The sequence below is a fragment of the Bos indicus genome, chromosome 2, assembly GCF_029378745.1.
Source record: "Bos indicus isolate NIAB-ARS_2022 breed Sahiwal x Tharparkar chromosome 2, NIAB-ARS_B.indTharparkar_mat_pri_1.0, whole genome shotgun sequence".
Classification (NCBI taxonomy): domain Eukaryota; kingdom Metazoa; phylum Chordata; class Mammalia; order Artiodactyla; family Bovidae; genus Bos; species Bos indicus.
In genome coordinates, this window is record NC_091761.1 from 4,939,936 (window position 1) to 4,965,545 (window position 25,610).

The following is a 25,610-nucleotide window of genomic DNA, read 5'->3' on the forward strand; positions in this document are numbered from 1 at the left end:
ATAATCTGACTTGTTTGCATTAATTATTTGACATGGCTTGTATTATCATAACCTCTGCATTTTACTGTGTATTTTTGTATTCTGTCTGCCATAGCCTGTCAGAAGAGTTGTATTAGGTATGTTTATTAGGAGCATACCAAGTAAAATGAACTTAAAAGGAAGGCCTTTTAAAACTTCTTGTGACTATGGTATTGAAGAAGAAAGATCTTGCAGTAGCTCTGGTTTATCTGAGAAGAGTAGTATGGTGGTGGGTGTGTTTATAGGGAGGCACTTGATGTAGAAAGAGCACCGACTTCAGCCTCAGATGTGCCTTTAAATCTTGGTCTGGGCCACCTTATGTGGCTCTTACACCTTGGGCAAGCTGCTTAACTTCTGAAGGAATCCCGAGGAACCTGCTATGTGCTAGGTGTTTTTTAAATGTATAGGTTCATTTATTCCTCACAGCAAACCTGCAGCATAGGTGTATTATCTCCATTTTACAGATGAGGAAATTAAGACTCAGAGAAGTTAAATGACTTGTCCAAGGTCACAAAACTAGCAAGTGGCTGTGGGTTCAGATGTAGGTCTGTTTGGTTCAGAGACCTGAGAGGGCCCTTGATTTGTTAAACTGGCAACCTCCGAGGGTGCTTAGTTTACACTTTCTCACACTGTTAAGTTTTACTTCAACTCAGTGGTAGTACTGAACTCTGAACTCCTCACAGAGTATCTTTGTGTTCAATGACTATAGATACTGAAAATAGAACTTTTTTGTCGTTTGTTCTGTTGTGAATGAACCAGGTGTTGCAGGCCCGCTAGAGTAGATTGGCAGGACTCCCAGCTTCTTAATGATTAATGTGTGTGTATGTGTTTATGTTCCCCAGCTACCTAGTGTGAGCCAGGAGACCCTGAAGCATAGTGGGATTGGACGAGCAGTGATGTATCTCTATAAACACCCCAAGGAATCAAGGTCCAACAAGGACATGGCAGGGAAATTAATCAGTATGTACATTTTGCTTTTTGTTTCTTGTGTTTATGTTTATAGAGAGACATGTATATATATGTGTATATATATTTGTATATACATATATGTATATATATTTGTATATACGTATATGTATATATGTATATATGTTTTTATATATATATATATATATATAAACTAACTATATTTCTACCAGTATTCTTTTAAAATGAGTCTATGAAACGAAGTAGAAAAATTTTTGATACCTTCTTATAGATACCAAGCTTTTTGTCCTTAGGCTTAAAATGCTTCTCAGTATATTTAAGGATGCTATCCCAGTGTATAACAAATAAAATGATGTGTTTTCTAATTATGGATCAAGAACATGTAGAGAGAGGGAGATTAGAATATAGGCCCTAGAGTTCCCGTTTACCACCTGCCTTACTGCATATCCTTGGGCTAGTGATTTAAACTCTAAATCAGGTTTCCTCCTCTGTAAAACAGAGAACTGTGTGTTTAACTTAGGTTGTCGTAAAGATTAAACAAGATATATATAAAGCATGGTGCCTAGAATACAGTAAATCCTCAAGAAATGTTAGCTGCTGCTGCTATTGTTGTTACTTTTATAATGATCTCCAAAGCCTTTTGTGTGTTATTACTTAATGATACCAGAGAAATCCTGAGAAGTCTTAACTGAAATTCATCTAATCAGTTGCTATATTGAACACCATGTGTGTCTTCATCCCCCTCCTTAATTCTTCCTGTGCTTTGTGTTGGAAAGATTTTTAAACTTTAAGGCTAGATTGAAATGGTAACTACTTTTATATCTGAATTGGAGAAGGAAATGGCAACCCACTCCAGTACTCTTGCCTGAAAAATTCCATGGACGGAGGAGCCTGGTGGGCTACAGTCCATGGGGTCACAAAGAGTCGGACAGGACTGAGAGACTTCACTTTCACTTTGACTTTATATCTGAATACAGTAGTTACTTGCCTATTGCTATTTTAAGATTATCAAAAACTTTTAGAAGAAATTTAATTTTTTAAATAAACTAGAGGAGTATTACATCTTACTAACCTGCAGTTTACTGCCTATTAAATAATGAGCTTTTGATGCTTTGATGCAGTGGTTTTCAACCTTCTTTTTGCCCTAGGCAGAGGGAAGCAGGCTGTTCCTACTGATACCCATGATGTACTACAAGTAATTCTGAATCCAGAGATGGGGAAGGCATGTCAGTTTTTAAAGAGATATAGACCCCCAAGACTCCTTGCTTCCTTCTTAGTTTGATGACACCTGTGTTCTGTCTGTAAAGGTCCTTTATTGTACCAGGGGAACCAGATCAGACAGCAGGAGGTGAGCAGCTGGCGACCAAACAAAACTTCATTTGTATTGACAGCTGCTCCCTATCACTTGCATTACCACCTGAGCTCTACCTCCTGTCAGATCAGCAGTGGCATAATAAATGTAATGCACTTTAAATCGTCCCAAAGCCATCACACTCACATACATGTCCATGGAAAAATTGTCTTCCACAAAACTGATCCCCTGGTGCCAGAAAGATTGGGGACTGCTAGCATATGGAGTGGATAGCCATTCCCTCCTCCATGGGATCTTCCTGACGCAGGGATGGAACCCAGGTCTCCTGCATTGCAGGCAGATTTTTTACTGTCTGAGCCACCAGGGATGTCCATATAATGCAGCAGTAAGAACAAAAACATCAAATGGCACCTCTGGCCTTTTGCTGGCTAAACAGTGTGCATGTAGAACATTTTTGTGTGTGCACTTTTGTTAACAGCTTTCTTAGACTTGATGAATACAGGCCCAACGTCTGCACTATCAAAAGGTAATTTTTAAAGATTTAAACCAATTTGACAACTAAGTAATAAAGGAGCTTGTTTTTGGTTAGAATAAGAGCATAGAGAATTTCAAGATTTTCTGTTTTCAGTATTTGTAAACAATGTGATCAACAAGGCTTAATATCCAGAATATACAAACAGTTCATACTACTCAGTATTAAAAAAAAAAAAAAAAATCAGAAAATGGGCAGAAGACTTAAATAGACATTTATCCTATAAATGGTTCTGAAATAATGGTGTCTTTAAGGAGAGAATATTCTGATATGACATTCCCATAGGGTGTGATTATTTCAAGAATGCCACTCTGTTGACTAAATAGTTAATTTCCCTTTGTTGTAGATGAATGGTCTCGGCCTATATTTGGTCTTACCTCAAACTACAAAGGAATGACAAGAGAAGAAAGGGAGCAGAGAGACCTAGAACAGATGCCCCAAAGGCGAAGAATGAACAGGTATGAGGGAACAGGTATGAGTAAGTGAAGTAAATACTATTGCTCTGATAACTCAGGGTTTTTGTTGTTGTTGTGTTTTTTTTTAAATAAAGATGATTAAGAAACCCATAAGATGATAGGAGTTTGTCTTTCCGCTTGCTGTCTCTTGTAGTTCATAATACCGTTTAAGTTTAAATGTGGGTAGTGTCTAGTGACTAGACACTAGTCTAGTCTTATTCAAAGCCTCTGTTATTTTATTGCATACTAAACTAGTGAATTAGTTGGAGAAGGCAATGGCACCCCACTCCAGTACTCTTGCCTGGAAAATCCCATGGATGGAGGAGCCTGGTAGGCTGCAGTCCATGGGGTTGCTAAGAGTCGGACACGACTGAGCGACTTCACTTTCATTTTCACTTTCATGCATTGGAGAAGGAAATGGCAACCCACTCCAGTGTTCTTGCCTGGAGAATCTCAGGGACGGGGGAGCCTGGTGGGCTGCCGTCTATGGGGTCACACAGAGTCGGACACGACTGAAGCGACTTAGCAGCAGCAGTGTCTAGTGAAGCTTGTTACCTGCTCCCCTCCCAGAATTTCCTGGTTGCATCTGGCCTCTTCTGCCGTTTTGGAGGTTGCTTCTGTTGTTGCAACCACTTACAGGAACGACTTTCTTAGTCCCATTTCCAGATTCTTAGTGGCGGGGCGGGGGGGTGGGGGTAGGGGGGATATTACTGGTTAAATTTGTATCCATAAACTGGATACAGTTGCATCTAGCAGGATCATTACAGGTGAGTGAAACCTGATGTGCAAATGATGAGTGAAATAAATAGCACTTTTATAAGATGAGGAATTATTTTCTCTGATCCAATATAAAAGACCTAATTATGATCTGAGTTTGATATTTCACTTTGCTCTTTTCCCCTTAATTGTAAAGTTCTAACATTCCTAATATCTCATCAATTGCTTTTCTCCCAGCACTGGTGGTCAGACACCCCGAAGAGATCTGGAAAAGGTGCTGACAGGGGAGGAAAAGTAAGATTTTTTTGTATTGATTTTCTTCTTACACGATATTGTGAATGTTCTTCTTGCTGCCTTAAGAAAAATAGCGAATGAAATGATGGTTCAGAGTAGTGGGGGATGATTTCTAGTGTAGCATTTATTGAATATCCACACTGTATTGGTGCTCTGGAGGCTACAAGAAAATTGAAAAATAGTTCAAGTAAAGATTTTGTTGCCACTTGCTATATAATATATAATAGAACTTTACAATTAAGGGGAAAAGAGCAAAGTGAAATATCAAACTCAGATCATAATTAGGTCTTTTATATTGGATCAGAGAAAATAATTCCTCATCTTATAAAAGTGCTATTTATTTCACTCATCATTTGCACATCAGGTTTCACTCACCTGTGTTAGGCTCCAGAAATACAGAATCATATTAAAAGTAGTCCATTCTCTCAAAGTCTTTAGAGGGATCAGAGGCAAAGGGGAGAGCTTAAGCAAAGATGTAGGATAAACACTCAAGGCCTATTTTAGGATTGCTAGTAGCCGAAATCAGATTGATTGTATTCTTTGCAGCCAAAGATGGAGAAGCTCTGTACAGTCAGCAGAAACAAGATGGGACTGACTGTGGCTCAGATCATGAAATCCTTATTGCCAAATTCAGACTTAAATTGAAGAAAGTAGGGAAAACCACTAGATCATTCAGGTGTGACCTAAATCAAATCCCTTATGATGATACAGTGGAAGTGACAGATAGATTCAAGGGATTAGATCTGATAGAGTGCCTGCAGAACTATGGACGGAGGTTCGTGACATTGTACAGGACGCAGTGATCAAGACCATCCCAAGAAAAATAAAGGCAAAATGGTTGTCTGAGGAGGCCTTACAAATAGCTGATCAAAGAAGAGAAGCTAAAGGCAAAGGAAAAAAGGAAAGATACACCCATTTGAATGCAGAGTTCCAAAGAATAGCAAGGAGAGATAAGAAACTTTTCCTGAGTGAAATAGAGGAAAATAATAGAATGGGAAAGACTAGAGAAAATTAGAGATATCAAGGGAACATTTCATACAAAGATGGGCACAATAAAAGTCAGAAATGGTATGGACCTAACAGAAGCAGAAGATATTAAGAAGAAGTGGCAAGAATACACAGAAGAACTATACAAAAAAGATCTTCATGACCCAGATAACCACAGTGGTGTGATCACTCATCTAGAGCCAGACATCCTGGAATGTGAAGTCAAGTGGGCCTTAGGAAGCATCGCTACGAACAAAGCTAGTGGAGGTGATGGACTTCCAGTTGAGCTATTTCAAATCCTAAAAGATGGTGCTGTGCAAGTGCTACACTCAATACGCCAGCAAGTTTGGAAAACTCAGCAGTGGCCACAGGACTGGAAAAGGTCAGTTTTCATTCCAGTCCCAAAGAAAGACAATGCTAAAGAGTGTTCATACTACTGCACAATTGCACTCATCTCACATACTAGCAAAGTGATGCTCAAAATTTTCCAAGCCAGGCTTCAACAGTACATGAACTATGAACTTCCAGATGTTCAAGCTGGATTTAGAAAAGACAGAGGAACCAAAGATCAAATTGCCAACATCCGTTGGATCATCGAAAAAGCAAGAGAGTCCCAGAAAAACATCTACTTCTGCTTCATTGACTATGCCAAAGCCTTTGATTGTGTGGATTACACCAAACTGTGGAAAATTCTTCAAGAGATGGGAATACCAGACCACCTGATCTGCCTTCTGAGAAACCTGTATGCAGGTCAGGAAACAACAGTTAGAATTGGACATGGAACAACAGACTGGTTCCAAATAGGGAAAGAAGTACCTCAGGGCTATATATTGTCACCCTGCTCATTTAACTTATATGCAGAGTACATCATGTGAAATGCTGGGCTGGATGAAGCACAAGCTGGAATCCAGATCACTGGGAGAAGTATCATTAACCTCAGATATGCAGATGACACCACCCTTATGGCAGAAAGCAAAGAACTAAAGAGCCTCTTGATGAAAGTGAAAGAGGAGAGTGAAAAAGTTGGTTTAAAGCTCAACATTCAGAAAATGAAGATCATGGCATCTGGTCCCATCACTTCAGGGCAAACAGATGGGGACACCATGGAAACAGGGAGAGACTCTATTTTCTTGGGCTCCAAAATCATTGCAGATGGTGACTGCAACCATGAAATTAAAAGACACTTCCTCCTTGGAAGAAAAGCTATGACCAACCTAGACAGCATATTAAAAAACAGAGACATTACTTTGCCCACAAAGATCCATCTAGTCAAATCCATAGTTTTTCCAGTAGTCATGAATAGATGTGAGAGTTGGACTATAAAGAAAGCTGAACACCAAAGAATTGATGCTTTTGAACTGTGGTGTTGGAGAAGAGTCTTTAGAGTCCTTTGGATTGCAGGGAGATCCAACCAGTCAATCCTAAAGGAAATCAGTCCTGAATATTCATTGGAAGGACTGATGTTGAAGCTGAAATTCCAATCCTTTGGCCACCTGATGCGAAGAGCTGACTCATTTGAAAAGACCCTGATGCTGGGAGAGATCGAGGGTGGGAAGAGAAGGGGACGACAGAGGATGAGATGGTTGGATGGTGTCACCAACTTGATGGGCATGAGTTTGAGTAAGCTCCAGGAGTTGGTGATGAACAGGGAAGCCTGGTGTGCTGCAGTCCATGGGGTCACAAAGAGTCAGATATGACTGAGCAACTGAACTGAACTGAGTAGGCCGAAGTGATCGGGCAGTAACTGTGGTGCCTGAAGTGGTGGAAGATAAGGTTGGAAATGCAAATATTGACCAAACTCTGAAGTGCTTTAAATCAAGATGAGGGATGTTTACTTCTCTGGTTTCCTAGAAAGTTTTTGAGCATGGATGTGAAATTAAATTTGATTTGGAATGCACTGCTGGTGGCATGCTGTGGGATGGGTTGCAGGGCAGAAGAACTGAAGGTGGTGATACAGGTCAACTGAAACTGTAATGGAGAAGCAGAAAGTTGAGAATTCACAGGTGCAAAACTGCCAGGAGTTGGTGACTTGGTGGGCGAAGAGCTGGCTAGAGTTGAAGATACCAACCAGAATTTTAAACTTAACTAACTGAGATGATGGTGTTACCCTTCACTAGAGTGGAGAGAAGTTGATGTGAAGTCATAGGTGAGTTTTTTCTTGAACATATTAAATAGAAGGTGAATGAGAGAGTCCTGTAAATATCCTGGGTCTGGTGCTGGAGTTTGAGCTGAGACACTGATAGTTATCTCCCTAGCAAAGACTGTTGAACCATGAGATTAACAGAGTGAAAAATAATCTCAACGGGGAATTCCCTGGTGGTCCAGTGGTTAGGACTCGGTGCTTTCACCGCAGTGGCCCAGGTTCAGTCCCTGGTTGGGGAACTAGGATCTCGCAAGCTGCACAGTACAACAAAACAAAAAAACCCACTAAATGCATCAAAAAATAAACTGAATGCTTTGAAAAGGGGTGTAGCCACCGAAGGCCAGTGAGGAGCTGTGATCCTACACATTGGACGAGAACCTAGAGAAGGACAAGGCTGCCCTGGAGGGGGCTATGGTGGAGAGTAGACTTCAGAGGGGCTTTGCAGTGAATGCTGGCAATTATGCAGCACCCACATCACAAAAGGCAAACAGGAAATCAGTTGGAGGGAGCACATGTCATTTACTTGTGGATAGGTTTGCTGATAGTGGCTTCAGGGGGAAATAAGAGTTGTGGGAAATTTTCTAGTCCGTTGATCTATTCACATATATGAAAGTTATAGAAGCTTGATATTTAAGAACAGAGCAAACCATACAAGGGAATAGAAGCGAGTTTAGAATCTTTTAGCCTTCTCTTCCACCCCCCACCCCAACATACACACATATCCAATCTCCATTTTACCAGTGGAGATAGTTACCTAAAAGTTGAGTGATTCGAATTCCCAGACACTGAATAGACTTTACTTTTGAAGGATGGCAGTCTTACTTGAGCATGGTAGTTCTTAAATTTGTATGTGAAAGTTACTGTATGTGACACCATTAAATGCTGGCAAGGATGCAGAAAAACTAGATCACTCATCCACTGCTGCAGGTAAAATGGTACAGCCACTCTGGAAAATAGTGTGGTGGTTTCTTATGTAGAAACACATGCACAGAGATTCATGAGTGCAAGCCAAACGGGAAAATGTAAATAAAAATTGATGAGTTACAGCAACATCAATATCCTGCTTGCCATAGTGTGCTGTAGTGGTTTGCATGTTGTTTTTTGAGAGAGACACTGGATCTCTCTGTATTAATTCTTAAAACTGCATGTGAATCTGTATCTCAAGTTTTTTTTTTACAAAACAGGAAACAGACCAAAAGATTACTGTATGAGTTGCATATGCACAACCATGTAAACCACTTTATGGTCATACTCAGTTTGGGAGGTCATTTGACTGCCTGACTTTCCATGTCACAAGTGAACACAAGTGACTCCATTAGACCAGAGAAATTGAGATTCAGAGTCCTCATGGAGGAACCAGCCTTAGAAAGGAGAGAGACACGATTATATCTGAAGCTGAGAAGAGGGGATAAGGAATCCTGCAGAGGAAGCTGGCTTTGTGGGGAAAGTTGAGCAGTTAATAGAGCAGCATGAGTGATGATGCAGCCGTCTAAGACAGCGGGGCATGGGTGGGTGACATCGGGAGGGCAGAGGAGATCTGACACAGATGTGCGGATGAGTGCATGGGCCCGGCTAAGGCTGGCTACATAAGCAGCGTGCTCTTCTTCCCGTTCTCAGGGCTCTTAGACCTGGAGATCCTGGATTCTGCGCCCGGGCAAGGGTCCCCATGCCCTCGAACAAGGACTATGTTGTCAGGCCCAAGTGGAATGTGGAAATGGAATCATCCAGGGTAAGTAATCAGTCCAGGGACAACAAGGTGGATCTGAAACGCAGATTACTGTCTGTCTTGTACTTCATGTTTGAGAACCCTTAAGCAGCTCTTAGGGTTTATCTGATTTGAAGAGAGCTATTTTTCTCTTTATCTAGCCAGTTTATCTGGTTATTATTATTACTGGTTTGGTTATATTTCTGACCATTATTACTGGTGAGCATTACTTCTGACTTAAAGAAACATTATCAGTTGGGAAGTTTCTTCATATTAACTCCTTTTATTTCAACTGAAGCTTGAAGGCTAGAGTGTTTTGGTGTTTTATTTTTTTTAGAACCCTGAGGAACAGAACTCACCTTTTGCACCCTACTGTTGAGCTGTTTTAAGTCAGTTGTTATGAGGTGTTTAGGGTAGACACTGTGTCTCCATCACTGTAAATACTACTCGCTGATCCTCATTGCTGCTCAGTAATCTTTTTTTATTCTCCATTCAAACTACTCTTTCTAGCCTGGTATTCTTAAAAAGGGCCTAAGCCGATTGGAAAAGCATAAGAGGAGATTTGCAGAACAGAAACGACTCAGCAAAGTGCACCGTGCTGTCAAGTTCAGCATTGAAGGCAACAGGATGCCCCTGTAGGCCTGGCCCTGCCCGAGCCTTATCTGGGAGGTATCCCCAAGGAAGCATGCTCTGTGCATGGGCTTGAGCAGCTAGAGGGGAAACAAGCGTGTGTGTGTGCTTTCCTAACCAGAAAAGGCCAGAACCACTTTTAGTTCTGAAATAATGACTGTGACAGGCACCTAGTGACATTCTGGTCATCTTGAATATTTAGAAATTGATATGAGGTTCCCTTCCTTTATCAGTACCCCAGTATATAATTACCTCACTGATAGATATTTTGGTCTTTCTGCCTGGTACCCTTTTTATTAAAAAGGTTTTTGTCAGGGCCCAGAATCATAGTGGTTGGTCTGCCTTACAGGCATATAAGCTGGTTAGTAACATCTTGGTGGAAGGGACGTAGCTTTGTGTTATCAGTGGCTCAGTAACCTGCCTTTGAGGGCTCATTGCATAAATCCTAACACTGAATATTTAGGAGATAAATTTAATTAATATACATTTGGAAGTCCAAGCACACAGTCTTACTTTATTGAGAATAAATAAAGGGTAGAAGAGCACTGGTTCAGTGCTAAGAACTCCTTCATCTCTACTTCCTTCACTTTTTTCTCCCCACTACCCCTCTTTTTGGTCACACCTTGTGGCTTGTGGGATCTCAGTTCTCTGACCAGGAATTGAACCCGGGCAGTGAAAACCTGAAGTCCTAACCATAAGACCACCAAGGAAGTCCCCTCCTTCCCTTTTCTCTTCTATTTCTGTTTCCCTTGATATCCCTCCTTCCCCTCCCCACCACCCCTGTTTTTCTTTACCTTTACTATTCTCACTGTCTCTTCCTTTCTTTTATTCTTCTCTTTCATAATATATTTTCTTCCCCAGTACACTTATTTCAGAAAATCAGGATCTACAATAGGGCAGAGAAAAATGTAGTAAAAAGTGGTAATGGCCAGTCTCTTTTGGAAGGGCATGTGCCTGTCTGCTGGTGTTGATAGTCTGGATCCCACCCTCCCTGTAGGTGTTGGGGAGGGGGGAACAGGTGGCCCAGCCTCCTGCTAGACTGAGACATGACCAGCATGACGAGAGGGAAGTTCAGAGTTCTCCTTTGTCCAACATTCCCAAATCCAAATGGACTGTTATTGGCCTGTCTGGCTTATAGAGCTCTGTCCAAAAAATAATAATAAGGCATGTTTTGGGAGCTGGCCTCGTAGCTAAGTTGGTAAAGTGTCTGCCTGCAATGCAAGCAGCCCAGGTTCGATTCCTGCTTTGGGAAGATCCCCTGGAGAAGGAAATGGCAACCCACTCCAGTGTTCTTGCCTGGAGAATCCCATGGACAGAGGAGCCTGGCAGGCTACAGTCCATGGGGTCGCAAAGAGTCAGACACAACTGAGCAACTAAACTACAAACCAGCACATCCTGTGTTACACTGCAGTGAACTGTCCTGCACTGTCTCCCTATTAAGACTCCTCACATGTCCCCTCAGGCTCTCACACTGTACAGACACTATGAGTGTTACTGGAAAACACGCTTCCTAAGAGAAAACTGAACTGAATTAATGGCTTTCACATGAAACTCTTTTTATTTTAAGTGTAATTCTTATTTTTGAAATTACATGAGTAAATATACTGTAGAATAAACCCCATTCCCCAAAGTTCTATTCTTCCTCCATGTAAAGCACCACTGTTAACAATTTTGATGTATTAAATGTATTTTCAGTAATGTTTTAAACTTAGTTTTTCCTGCTTATAATTGTAGAAAATTTTGAGATTATAAAAAGAAAAATCACTCACCACTCAAAAGCAATGTGACAAAAATTTTGCCTTGTTTCCTATTGATATTTTAATATAATTAAAATTATATTTATATAATCTTGATCACTTTCTCTCATTAAACCACCTTATATATTCATCATTTGTAATGGCTGCATAAGTCTATCATGTAAAAACATATTAATAATTTGTTCATTCTTCTATGGTTTCTGATTTTTCACTTCTAAATAATTCAGTAACTTGCACTACATTGTATGTTTATATGCTAATTTATTCCATGTAATGCTTTTAAAATAACATTAAAATGACAAAGCAGTGCATGTTTTTATATAAATCTTTAAATACAAAACGCACAAATAAACTTAGTGTCACTTGTAATCCCACCACACCTTATATTAACATTCTGGGTTATTTCTTTAATCCTTTATATATGTGTGCATAAACATATTATTACTGGTTTGGGGTTTCTTTTGTTGTGGTAGTAGTGTTTGAACTTTTAAGCAAAATTGTGATCATATTCTTTTATACCTTGTTAGGTTTGTGTTTTACTTAACATGGTAAAAATTCATTTGAGTGAACATTCTTCAGTGACTAAATATTGTATTATAATATGATTGACCGTATTTTTTAAAGCAAACCCATCTTGCTAATCTTTTAGGCTGCTTTTGATTGTTCACTGATAAAGTGTAGTATACAGTTTTACTGTCCTAGGTGGTGTAGGGTTAAGAAATCAAGAGAGAAGTTATTCAATGTGACATGCTAGGTGTTCAGTTTTGTGTGTTTTCAGACTTGGGGTAACCAGGCATTTGCCAGCTACGGGACTTATGATCTATAACAAGGGGTAGATCAGCGCAGCCTGGGCGTGTCCCAGTTGCTGAGATTAGAGGGCTCAAATTGTTACAGAAGGGGCTGGGAGTGGACAAGAAGTGCAGGCTGATGTGGAGAGCTGCTGGGAGCTGGGCAGTCGGCAGAGATTTGAGCAGGCAAGGCTTCCAGTGTGCACTGACTCTGCACATCCTAAAATCGGGGCACACTGTCTGAAAGGAAGGGACTCCAGAAATCTGGGGTATTGCGTAGGGTGATAGTGCTTTCTCATCTGATAATGAATTTTTACACCCCCTCACAGGACTAGTGCCAAATACTAAAATTGATGTTAATATAATATTTGTAATTGGGATGTACATAGAAAATCTAGGATGGATATCAATGTAGCTCTTATTCAAGAATGATTTTATTAGAGACCCTTGCTTATATCTGAGGTAGAAGCTGAATCTAAAGGTGAGCTAAGCCTAGGAGGGGTTCCCCAACTCAAAAGAACTTCACCACACTAGTACCAGCCCTAAAGTATCTCCAGTCTCTACCTTATTTTAGCATTCTTTGAATTAAGCTTCACAGGCGATTCAGTAGTAAATATCTGGGGAAAAGAACTGAAAAAACTCATCTCTTTTTAACTACTCAACATTCATGAAGATTGGGATTGCTGGCATTACTGTACCAAACAAGAAGAGTTTGCCCTGATCCAACATAAATGGCAGACCTTTTCAGCATTTCTTAAAGGTGTGAACTTCTTGGAGACCACGCTTTTTCAAGACATAACAATCTTTTCAAAATATAGAAGAAATTACCTAACAACAAATCTTTAACCATAAAAGGGCAAGTAGAAAGAGAATGCAAGAAGTAGTAAGCCTCTTGGATCAAGAGACTTAACTTACTTTTCTTTTTGTGTCAAACTGATTGCAAAGTAGTAGTAATAGTAGTAGTAGCTGATGTTTATTTTGAGCCATGATTGTGTGCTTGTATTTGTTATTATTACCTGATCACTTCTCCCAGCAGTCCTGGAAGTCTTTCAGACAAGGGGCATCATTTGCACAGGTTTATAGAATCCTGACTATTTCTAATCTGAAACTAGAGCTCCAGCAAGCACTTAGCAGTTCTGATCTCATTCGTTACGCTTAGGGTTTTTTCTCGATGACTTTCCTTGCCTTAGAAGATAATTTTTTATGCCAGCACTGTTTGAACTTGTGTATGTCAAGTGGTCACCTCCATATTTGGTCTTTGAAAGGAAAAAGCATACAGTCAAAATGTAATCTGATGAATCAGGGGGAATGTAGTTTCAGTCCTCCCCCGTTTCTCTCTCCTAGCAAATTTCTGTGGACTTGAGGCAAAATTTTAAAATACGGCGCAGATAACAACAAAATTATTCTTCTCTGAGAGAGCTTAATATACATTTCTGACACTGCTGTGTATACTTGCTCTGTTGTTCCTGAGGTCACCAAAGCTTATTTTGGTTATTCCAGAGCTGGGAGCTCTTCAGTCTGCTGACTTTCAGATAAAAGAAGGTGAAAGACAAAACTAAATATATGTGTTTCAGTAATTTGCTCTTTAATTTCTACCCCACTCTTAGTTTCAGGGGACCTCCAAGAAGGGTATCAGTCGACTGGATAAACAGATGAGAAAGTTCACAGACATCAGGAAAAAAAGCAGATCTGCACACGCAGTAAAAATCAGCATCGAGGGCAATAAGATGCCCTTGTGACTGCCTGGGAGGTTCCCCGTCGCTACTCTTCAGAAATGCGCGATGGACTCTTTGGAGAAAGATGATATTTTAAAAACTTTTTTAGTGTACCTGTAAATGATTCAGCTTGTATCAAATGTCATAGGATTCGCAGTTCTCTCAGTTATATTTAAAACCATTTGTTGTGCACTTTGTACAGAAGAATACTAGTCATACTTCTATAAACTTTACACAATAAAATTCCATTCTGGTTTTGGGGGGCTGTGTCTTCATTGTCTTCAAGGGTGCATTCGCTACCAGGGTGAAAATTGGTTCTTGGTGAGTGAAGAAAAACTGTAGCTGTTACAGTGGTTTGACCCTTAAAAGTTCAGCCTTCCAACTCTGGTATGGTTTGTCTGGCCTCCATCCTTGGTTCCTCACTGTGTACTTCTTAAGGCCCTTGGGATTTCCTGGGTACTAGGAATGTCTTTATGTTGCTAATGAGGCGAGTCCTGGTAGACCCCTGGATAACTAGGATTGGGGGCTGGTCACCAGAAAGGACCTACCACACAGAGGGTTGGAATTTGGGGCAGGTCCCGTGGTGGGTGGGTGGGGACCCTGGAGATTGACCTGACCTAGTTGTAATGCCCCATGTTGTAATCAGTCGTGCCCAAATAATGAAGCCTCAGTTAAAAACTCGGGACACTGAGGGTCAGTGGAGCTTCCTGTGTTCCTCCGTGAACACACTGATGTGCTGCTATGGCTATGTGCCTTGATTCCACAAAGAGTGCAGAAGCTCTGCGTTTCCTCCCAGACCGTACCTCATCTTCCATGTGTCTTCATTTCGTTGATCCTCATTTGAATCCTTTATAATTAATTATAAGGGCTTCCCTGGTGGCTCAGATGGTAAAAGCGTCTGCCTACAATGCGGGAGACCTGGGGTTCCATCCCTGGGTCGGGAAGATCTCTGGAGAAGGAAATGGCACCCCACTCCAGTTCTCTAGCCTGGAAAATCCCATGGACGGAGGAGCCTGGTGGGCTACAGTCCATGGGGTCGCAAAGAGTCGGACACGACTGAGCAACTTCACCTTCACCTTCAAATTCGTTTTCTCCTTGGGGGAGGAGGGTCCTACAATTTGAAAAAAGATTAAGAAGTACTATCTAAGAGGAAACATGGGCATAGTTGAAAATCGCTATAATTGCTGATGAGCAGCCAGGCAATTGAGACAGAGAATAGTATAACTTACAGCTGTATAGTTCTATTTTTGTGATACTTTAAAGTCATTTTTATAGTCTCTGCAGACTTATTTGTGAGAAATCTCATTAAGCAAGATTAAATCCAAGAATAAGTCATTGATTTTAATTATAGAAATCTTATGTTACAAATTGGGGAAGTGTTATCTGACTGTTGATATTCAGAAATACATGAGATTGTTGGTAAAAGTCTTTGAACAACCAAAATATGAAGTTTGTGCACTTGGAATCTCTGAGGATCTCTTTACCCTTACTTTCAATAAATTTAAAAGTACAAATGTGATCGTTGTAAAAAGCAGGTAGGTAAAGATAGAGGTAATAACTAACCACTAGGTGGAGATGGAAGAACAGCTGTTATCTGCAGCGTCATTTTTGTATCATATTCTCAGAAACACTTGGAGAACCAGCACAGCCATCTACTGAAGCAGATGTTGATGACCTTGATCATTAAAAATTCTAAACAAGAAAAGTAAAGTAGCACTTCACACCATGACTTCATCCAGTTTTTAAAAATCATTGTATACCTAACTATAAACTGAAGAAGAAATAAAAATAAGTTATTTAAAAAAAAAAAAAAAAAAGACTTGAAAGCTATTCATGCACCATTCTAGCATTTAAAGTAGTAAGTCCCAGTCACCTAAAACTTCTCACCTATATAGGGTTAAAATTCGTGATGGTGCCAAGTGTTAATGTGATAATCATACCTGAGAAATTTTAAATGTCAAAGTACTATTTTCTGTATAAATGGCCATTGCTGCATGGTTTATTTTAGTCTCAAAACTGGCCAAGAATAGCCTTGTTTTTCAAATTGGAAATAGTTCCAATTTACAGTAATGTTGCAAGAATGGTAAAATAAACCCCATATACATTTCACATATGTACAGCGAGTGTGAACGTTGTGCCACGTTTGCTTTGTCACAGAAGTGTAACTTGCTTACGCTTGCCTCTTGATCCCCAAATACTTAAGCATATTTCTTCCTAAAACAAGGACCTTTAGTTTGTCCCAGTGTTGGTACTGGCAACTTTGACCACATGGATGCAGTGATGCAGAATCACATTTAATTTTTTCAGTTAACAAGTTTTAATTGTTGATTAACTTTGGGAAATTGTGTGTGAATGTGTAAAATACCCATAAAATTTGCCATCAAAAAGGACAGTTTTTAAGTATGCAGTTAGTGGCAATACAGCGTTCACTTTGCTGTGCAGCAGTCACTACTTTCCATCTCCACAAACCTCAGCCTGCAAAGCTGAAACTCCCCTTTGGACAGTAACTCCTTTCTCCTCTCCCCTTAGCCTGGCAAGCACCCTTGTGCTTTGTCTCCCATTTTGGCTGCTCTAGGTATCTCACGTAAGTGGAGTCATGCATTAGCTTTTTTGACTTATCACTTAGCATGCTGTTCTCAAGGTTCATCCATGTTGTACCATTCATTTTAAGGCTGAATAATAATCTGTTGTCTGTAGATACCACCTTTCGTCAATCCATTTTGTTGACAGACACTTGGGTTACTTCCACCTTTTGGCCGTTGTGACTAATACTGCCATGAACATGGGTATACAGATACTTCTTTTGAGACCCTACTGTCAATTTTTTCAAGTATATCCCAGAAGTGGAAATGGTGGATCATATGGTAATTCTGTGAAGCACTGCCATGCTGTTTTCCATAATGGCTATACCATTTTACATTCTCACCAACAGGACCAGTTTGTCCACGTCCTCACCAACACTTATTTTCTATCTTTTTGATAGTAGCCATCCTAATAGATGTGAGATTGTATTATACTGTAGTTTTGATTTGTATTTCCCTAATAATTAGTGATACTGAACATTTGTATTCTTTCGGGGGCTTTGGATATCTTCTTTGAAGAAAGGTCTGTTCAGATCCTTTGCCCATTTTAAAAGTAAGTTTTTCCTTGTTGAGTTGCCAGAGTTCTTTATGTATTCTGGATAAGTTTATTAGATTTGTAATTTTTTTCCCCATTTCTCGGGTTGCATTTTCACTGTTGTACCCTCTGACACATAATTGGTTTTAATTTTGATGTAGTTCAGTTTATTTGTTTCCTCTTTAATTGCCTGTTCTTCTGTGGTGTCCAAGAAATAATTGTCGGATCCTGTCATGAAGCTTTTCTTAACATTTTTTTATAAGCGTTTTATCTCTTATATTTAGGTCTTTGATCCATTTTGAGTTAACTTGCATTTGATTTAAGGTAAGCATATACCTTTTTTTTTGACGTGTGAATATCTAGTTTTTAAAACACGTTTGTTGGAAATACTGTCCTTTCCCACTGAATGATCTTGGCAGCCTTGTCAACAATTGTTTGACCATGTATGTCTATTGTGTCTTTTTCTGGACTCTTGTCAGTACGCCTGTCTTTGTGCCAGTATACTGCTTTGACTACTGTAGCTTTGTATTAAAATTTTAAATCAGAAAGTGTGGGTCCTTATACTTAATTATTTTTTGAGACTGTTTTGGCTATTTGGGGGTCATTTGAAATTTTGTTTGAATCTTAGAATGAACTATATTTTTCTGTAATAAACATCATTGGGATTTTGATAGGGATTGAATTGGTTTGGTAGATCACTTTGGGTAGTATTGACGTCTGCAGAGTCTTCCAGTTTATGGACACACAACGTCTTTCTGTGTGTTGTCCTCGGTGACGTCTTTCATCAACTTTGTGTAGTTTCCAGTGCACAAGTCTTTCTTTCACCTCCTTGGTTAACTTTGGTCCTAAGTATTGTATTCTTTTTGATGCAGTTGTAAAGGGAATTGTTTTCTTAATTCCCTTTTAGGATTTTTCATTGTTAACATATAGAAATACAACAGATTTTTACATATTAATTTTATATCATTCAACTTTGCTGAATTTGTTAATTCTAACGTGTGTGGGTATGGGATATAGAATCTTTTGGCACATCTACATATAAGATTCTGTCTACCAATAGATTTTATTTCCAATTTGGTTAACTTTTTTTTACTTAGGTAATTGCTCTGGCTACGACTTCTGGTACTCTTTGATTAGAAGTCTCAAAAACAGGCATCCTGGGACTTCCCTGGTGGTCCAGTGGTTGAGAATCCGCCTGCAATGCAGGGGATGTGGGTTTAACCGATGGTCAGGGAGCTAAGACCTCACATGCCACAGAGCAAGGAAGCCTGCGCACCACAAGTAGCCTGTGTGCTGCAACGAAAGATCCTGCATGCTGCCGCTAAGACCGGAAGCAGCCACTCAGTCAATCCAATAAATATTTTTTAAATGGGCATCCTTAATTTTTCCTGATCTTAGAGGAAGAGCTTTCAGTTTTTCACCACAGAGTATGATGTTATCTGTGGGCTTGTCATGTATGGCCTTTATTACCTTGTTACAGTTTCCTTCTGTTCAGTTTGTTGAATGTTTTTTTATCATGAAAAGATGTTGAATTTTGTCAAACACTTTTTCTGCATCAATTAAGATGGTCATGTGGTTTTTACCTTTTGTTCCATTAATGTGATGTATCACACTAATTGATATTTGTGTTTTGAACCATAAAGTACATAATTCTTTTATGTACTATTGAATTTTGTTGGCTAAGATTTTGTTGAGGATTTTTTTTAAAAACATTTACTAGGGAAAACACCATGATTTTGTTGCTGTCATTAACATTAGTCACAAGGTGATTAAAATTTGTGTTTACCTCTATATTAATCAAATACTCTCTTGTTTTAACTGTTGAAAGCATTGAACACCTGTGATACCCAATGATCGTACACTGTTGTTTATATTGTATGCTGTAGTCATATGATTCCTAGACGATGGTCTTGCTCTTACTGCTCATTGAAAGTTCTTACCTAACAAAAAGCAACTGGTGTTTTAACTTTAAAGTTAACTTTATTTTTCTGGCTATGCTGGCAGTGTGGCCTAATTCAACTGCTTAAATTGGTGTAATACACAATGGTATTATATGTGGCAAGAGAATTATCATAGTATGGTGACTGTTACCCGCCTCTTGTAGAATAATGGGTTAATTAGCCAAATACCTGTAATGGAGACAATTCAGAATTTTAAGGGCAGTCTGTAATTGAATGTTTTAACATTCAATTTGACACAGGTTATTTTTGAAAATATGGTAATATATACAGTTTATCCATATATAAAGTTCTCTCTTAACTAAAGTGAAAGTTGAGATAATTGTTTAGTATCTATATCACTTTTTTATTGCTAAGAGCTTTTTTTCTTAGTCATAATACGTTTTTGAAAATAATTCAAAGACACTGTCTTTTTAGCTTAATAAATTTTATTTTCCTAGAGAAAATAAAAGGCTATCAACTTATGCAGAAATTCGACTTAACAAACATTTATGTTTAGACCATGATACTTAATAATATAGGGAATCTTAAAGTGTGGAAAGTATGAACCCAATTTCAAGAAGTTTATAACCTTGGAAATTATTAGAAATGATAATTTCACTCTAATGATAATAATAATTATCACTCTAATGATACTAATAGCATCAGTTAGAGATTTTTAACTTAAACAACCTCACAGTCACCTGATACATAATCATCTTTGTCATACCAATATTCAAAAAGTCATTCTGAAGAGGGCCTTCACTGGGTTACGTATGATTAATGTAGGCTTATTAGCTTTATTTACTTTGTTATATGATTCTCCTGTGTAGAGGATGTTTCCACCTATCTTGTTCAATATCCCCATTTAATTTTTCTTGTAACAGTTCTTTTAAACATCTGACACTTTTAAAGAATTGGTATACTTCCTTAAGCTGAATTGTGACAATGGTGGGGGGGGGTGGGATACGGAGGGGTGAATTACTGCAATTAAAGGTTATTTTCAAATAGGTTTTATATCACAGTCTGAAGCAGTGTTTTTTTTTGTTTGTTTGTTTTCATTGAGATATAATTGACATGCAGCATTCTACTAGTTTCACATGTACAACATGATTCAGTCTTTATATTGAAAAGCCACTGCAATAAGTCTAGTTAATATCCATCACCATACATAGTTCAGATTTTTTTCTTGTGATGAGAACTTATAAAATTTACTCCCTTAGCGACTTTAAAATATGCAATACAGTATTATTAACTACAGTTGGTGTGCTTGCTGTACATTACATCCCTATGATTGAATTATCCTGGAAATTTGTACCTTTTGATGCCCTTCACCCATTCCCCCCGCCTTTGTTGAGAATTTTTGAATCTGTATATTTCAAGGATATTGGTCTGTAGTTTTTCTTGTCCTGTACAATCTTTCTCTGTTTTTGGCATCAAGATAATGCTGGCCTCAGAATTTGGAGTTTGGAAGTGTTCCCTCCTCTTCAGTTGATTTTGGAATCATTTGAAGGGGATTCATGTTAATTGTTTTCATGTTTGATAGAATTCACCAGTGAAGCCATCTTGTCATGAGCTTTTCTTTGTTGGGTGGTTTCTTTTAATTACCATTTCAGTCTCTTTACTAATTACAGGTCTATTCATATTTCTCTTTTTTCATGTTTTTATTTTGGCCCATTGTGTTTCTAGGAATTTGTCCATTTTTATCTAGGTTATCCTGTTTTGATATACAGTTCATAGTACTCCCTCATAATTCTTTTTATTTCTGTAAAGTTGATAGTAATATCCCTTCTTTGATATCTGATTTTAGTTATTTAGAGTCTTTTTAGTCAGTCTAGCTAAAGTTCATTTTGTTGATCTTTTCAATGAACCAACTCTTTTGTTTTACTGTTTTTTTCTTTTTTTTTCTATTCTAAATTTTATCTCGGCTCTAATCTTCATTACTGCTTTTGCTCTGCGTTTAGTTTGTTATTCTTTTTCTAGTTTTTTAAGGTGTAAAGTTAGGTTACTGACTTAATGTTTTTTAATTAGGAATTTATAACTATAAATTTATCTCTTAGCATTACTTTTGCTGCATCTTGTAAGTTTTCATATGTTGTGTTTTCATTTTCATTTATCTCAAAGGTATTTTCTAACTTTGCATGTGATTTCTTTGACCCATTGGTTGTTTAAAGATGCACTGTGTAAATTCCACATACTTGTGGAGCTTCCAGTTTTCTTCTTGCTATTGATTTCTTTAGTTTTATCGATTATGATTAGAATAGATGCTTTGTATGGTTTCAGTCTTTAAAATTTATTAGGACTTATTTGTGGCAGTCTTACATATCATCTGCCCGAGAGAATATTCCATATGCACCTGAGACCTACTGTCCAGTAACACACTTCTGTATATGTCTGCTAGGTCTAACTGGGCTCTAGTGTTATTCAAGGCCTCCATTTCCTTATTGATCTTCTGTCTTGCTGTTCTATCCATTATGGAAAGAGGGTTTTGAAGTTTTCTTCTATCTTTATAAATCTATATCTCCCTTTAATTTTGCCAATAAGAAATTATTGCTTCACATATTAGGAGCTCTGATGTTTGGTACATATATGTTTATAAATGTTTTATCTTCATGGTAAATTAACCTTTTATCATTATATAATGTCCTTCTTTGTCTCTCATGACAGATTTTGACTTAAAAGTCTACTTTGTGTATGAAGTGTGTGAAGGTTCCCTTTTCTCTGTATCCTTACCAACACTTGTTATTTGTTGTGTTTTTGATAATAGCTTTTCTGACAGGTGTGAGGTGGTGATATCTCATTGTGGTTTTGATTTGCATGTACCTGATGATTAGTGACATTGAGGATCTTTTTGTGTGCCTGTTGGCCAGCATGGTGTTTTGTTTGCATAAGTGTCTATTCAGGTCTTCTGCCTGTTTTTTAATCACATTGGGATTTTTTTTGTTTGTTTTTTTGGTTAAATTTATTCCTAGATATTTTATTCTTTTTCATGTGGTTGTAAATGGAATTGTTTTCTTAATTTCTCTTTCTGACAGTTTGTTGTTAGTGTATAGAATTTGAACAGATTTTTCTATATTAACTTTGTATCCTACAACTGAATTCACTTATGAGCTTTAGTAATTTTTGGTGGTGTCTTGAGGGTTTTCTATGTAAGTATCATGTCATCTGAAAACAGTGACAATTTTGCTTCTTCCTTTCCAATTTGGATTTTTATTTCTTTTTCTTATCTAATTGTTGTGGCTACAGCTGCCAATACTAAATTGAATAAAAGTGCCAAGACCAGGCATCCTTGTCTTGTTCCTGATCTTAGAGGAAATTATTTCAGCTAATCATTGTTGTGTATGCTGTTAAGCTGTGACCTCATCATATGGCCTTTATTTTGTTGAGGTGTATTCCTGCTGTGCCCACCTTTTGGAGACTGTATCTTAAATAGATACTGCATGTGTGTGTGCTAAGTCACTTCAGTCGTGTCCCAACTTTTTGTGACCCTATGGACTATAGCTCACCTGGCTCCTCTGTCCATGGGATTCTCCAGGCAAGAATACTGGAGTTGATTGCCATGCCCTCCTCCAGGGGATCTTCCTGACCCAGGAATCAAACCTATGTCTCCTGCAAATTTTTCAAAGAACCACTCTTAGTTTCATATATCTTTTCTAGTATTTTTTTAATCTCTTTTTCATTCTTTTCTGCTCTGATCTTCATCATTTCTTTCTTTCTGGTAATATTGGGCTTTGTTTGTTTTCTTTTTCTAGTTTCTTTAGGTGTAAAGTTGTTTATTTGAAATTTTTCTTGTTTCTTGAGGTCAGGACTTATACTGCTATAAACTTCCCCCTTAGAACCACTTTCATTGCATCCCATAAATTTTGGGCAATTTTATTTCTTTTCATTTGTTCCCAGGTGTTTTTTGATTCCCTCTTTGATTTCTGTTGTGCTTCATCAGTTGTTTAGTAGCAGATTGTTTATCCTATGTGAATGTGATTTTTCCAGTTTTATTCTTGAAGTTGATTGCTAGTCCCATAGCACTGTGGTTGAAAGTGATGCTTTGTATGGTTTCAGTTTTCTTAAATTTACTGAGAATTGTTTTGTGACCTGGCATGTGATCTGTCCTGGAGAATGTTCTGTGTGTACCGGAATGTATTCTGCTGCATTTGGATGGAATGGAGTGTGTGTATATGTAACGTGTGAATCTATCTGGGATAATCTGTTATTTAAGGCCAGTGTTCCCTTAATTGATTTTCTATGTAGATGATCTGCCCATTGAGTAAGTGGGGTTTTAAAGTTCCCTTCTATTATTGTGTTACTGTCAGTTTCTCCCTTTATGTGTGTTAATATTTGCTCTGTGTATTCAGATGCTTCTATTTTGGGTGCATGTATATTTGCAATTGTTATATCTTCTTGGATTGACCCCTAGAGTATTATGTAATGTTCTACCTTTTCTCTAGATACAGTTTTTGTCGTAAAGTCTATTTTGTCTGATACAGGTATTGCAATCCCAGCTTTCTTTTTGTTTCTATTTACAAGGAATACCTTTTTCCATCCCCCTGCTTTCAGTCAGTTTGTGTCTTTAGCTTTAAAGACACAAATATTATCTCTTCTAGACAATATACATATACCTTTTGGGTTTTTTTATTCATCCAGCTACTCTGTATCTTTTTATTGGTCCATTTAGTCTATTTACATTTAAAGTAATTATTGGTAGGTATGAAGCAGAAGATATTAAGAAGAGATGGCAAGAATACACAGAAGAACTGTACAAAAAAGATCTTCACGACCCAGATAATCACGATGGTGTGATCACTGACCTAGAGCCAGACATCCTGGAGTGTGAATGGGCCTTTCAAGTGGGCCTTAGAAAGCATCACTATGAACAAAGCTAGTGGAGGTGATGGAATTCCAGTGGAGCTATTTCAAATCCTGAAACATGATCCTGTGAAAGTGCTGTACTCAATATGCCAGCAAATTTGGAAAACGCAGCAGTGGCCACAGGACTGGAAAAGGTCAGTTTTCATTCCAATCCCAAAGAAAGGCAATACCAAAGAATGCTCAAACTACCTCACAATTGCACTCATCTCACATGCTAGTAAAGTAATGCTCAACATTCTCCAAGCCAGGCTTCAGCAATATGTGAACCATGAACTTCCTGATGTTCAAGCTGGTTTTAGAAAAGGCAGAGGAACCAGAGATCAAATTGCCAACATCCACTGGATCATGGAAAAAGCAAAAGAGTTCCAGAAAAACATCTATTTCTGCTTTATTGACTATGCCAAAGCCTTTGACTGTGTGGATCACAATAAACTGTGGAAAATTCTAAAGAGATGGGAATACCAGACCACCTGATCTGCCTCTTGAGAAATTTGTATGCAGTTCAGGAAGCAACAGTTAGAACTGGACATGGAACAACAGACTGGTTCCAAATAGGAAAAAGAGTACATCAAGGCTGTATATTGTCACCCTGCTTATTTAACTTATATGCAGAGCACATCATGAGAAACGGTGGGCTGGAGAAGCACAGGTTGGAATCAAGATTGCCAAGAGAAATGTCAATAACCTCAGATATGCAGATGACACCACCCTTATGGCAGAAAGTGAAAAGGAACTCAAAAGCCTCTTGATGAAAGAGGAGAGTGAAAAAGTTGGCTTAGAGCTCAACATTCAGAAAACGAAGATCATGGTATCTGATCCCATCACTTCATGGGAAATAGATGGGGAAACAGTGGAAACAGTGTCAGACTTTATTTTTGGGGGGGATCCAAAATCACTGCAGATGGTGACTGCAGCCATGAAATTAAAAGATGCTTACTCCTTGGAAGGAAAGTTATGACCAACCTAGACAGCATATTAAAAAGCAGAGACATTACTTTGCCAACAAAGGTTCGTCTAATCAAGGCTATGGTTTTTCCTGTGGTCATGTATGGATGTGAGAGTTGGACTGTGAAGAAGGCTGAGCGCCAAAGAATTGATGCTTTTGAACTGTGGTGTTGGAGAAGACTCTTGAGAGTCCCTTGGACTGCAAGGAGATCCAACCAGTCCATTCTGAAGGAGATCAGCCCTGGGATTTCTTTGGAGGGAATGATGCTGAAGCTGAAACTCTAGTACTTTGGCCACCTCATGTGAAGAGTTGACTCATTGGAAAAGACTCTGATGCTGGGAGGGATTGGGGGCAAGAGGAGAAGGGGACGACAGAGGATGAGATGGCTGGATGGCATCACTGACTCGATGGACGTGAGTCTGAGTGAACTCCAGGAGTTGGTGATGGACAGGGAGGCCAGACATGCTGCGATTCATGGGGTTGCAAAGAGTCGGACACGACTGAGCAACTGAACTGAACTGCACTGATGTACATGTAGCATTCTGTAAATTGTTTTGAGGTTTGGGCTTTTTTTTTTTTTTCTTTTTTGTTCTTTTGTTCTCTTCCTTTGTGATTTGATGTCTATCTTTAGTATTATGTTCAAATTCCTTTCTTCCTGTATCTTTGTCTATTACAAATTTTTGCTTTATGATTACTGTGAGGTTTCTATATAGCAATCTCTACACCGTATGTGGTTGTTTTAAGTTGCTGATCTTTTAAGTTCACAT

General features: G+C 38.6%; 1 protein-coding gene and 1 non-coding gene across 12 annotated transcripts in view; both read left to right on the forward strand.

Moving 5' to 3' along the window:
* The window catches only part of IWS1 (interacts with SUPT6H, CTD assembly factor 1), a 49,501-nt gene extending 31,856 nt beyond the window's left edge, over positions 1-17,645 (forward strand). For 4 of the 11 annotated variants that reach the window (XM_070801805.1, XM_070801792.1, XM_019969094.2 and 1 more), the window contains exons 10-14: positions 861-978; positions 3,136-3,247; positions 4,199-4,255; positions 9,003-9,114; positions 13,873-17,645. In XM_070801805.1, coding sequence (XP_070657906.1) covers positions 861-978; positions 3,136-3,247; positions 4,199-4,255; positions 9,003-9,114; positions 13,873-14,004 — 531 coding nt within the window. In that variant the 3' untranslated portion in view covers positions 14,005-17,645. Of the gene's footprint in view, positions 1-860; positions 979-3,135; positions 3,262-4,198; positions 4,256-9,002; positions 9,115-9,600; positions 9,760-13,872 lie in introns of those variants that run through there. The other 7 variants (XM_070801814.1, XM_070801810.1, XM_070801840.1 and 4 more) reach the window with 5 other exon arrangements.
* TRNAE-UUC (transfer RNA glutamic acid (anticodon UUC)) lies at positions 7,553-7,624 on the forward strand. The gene has a single exon. It is a non-coding gene; the product is annotated as a tRNA-Glu (tRNA).
* Positions 17,646-25,610: the final 7,965 nt, after the last annotated feature.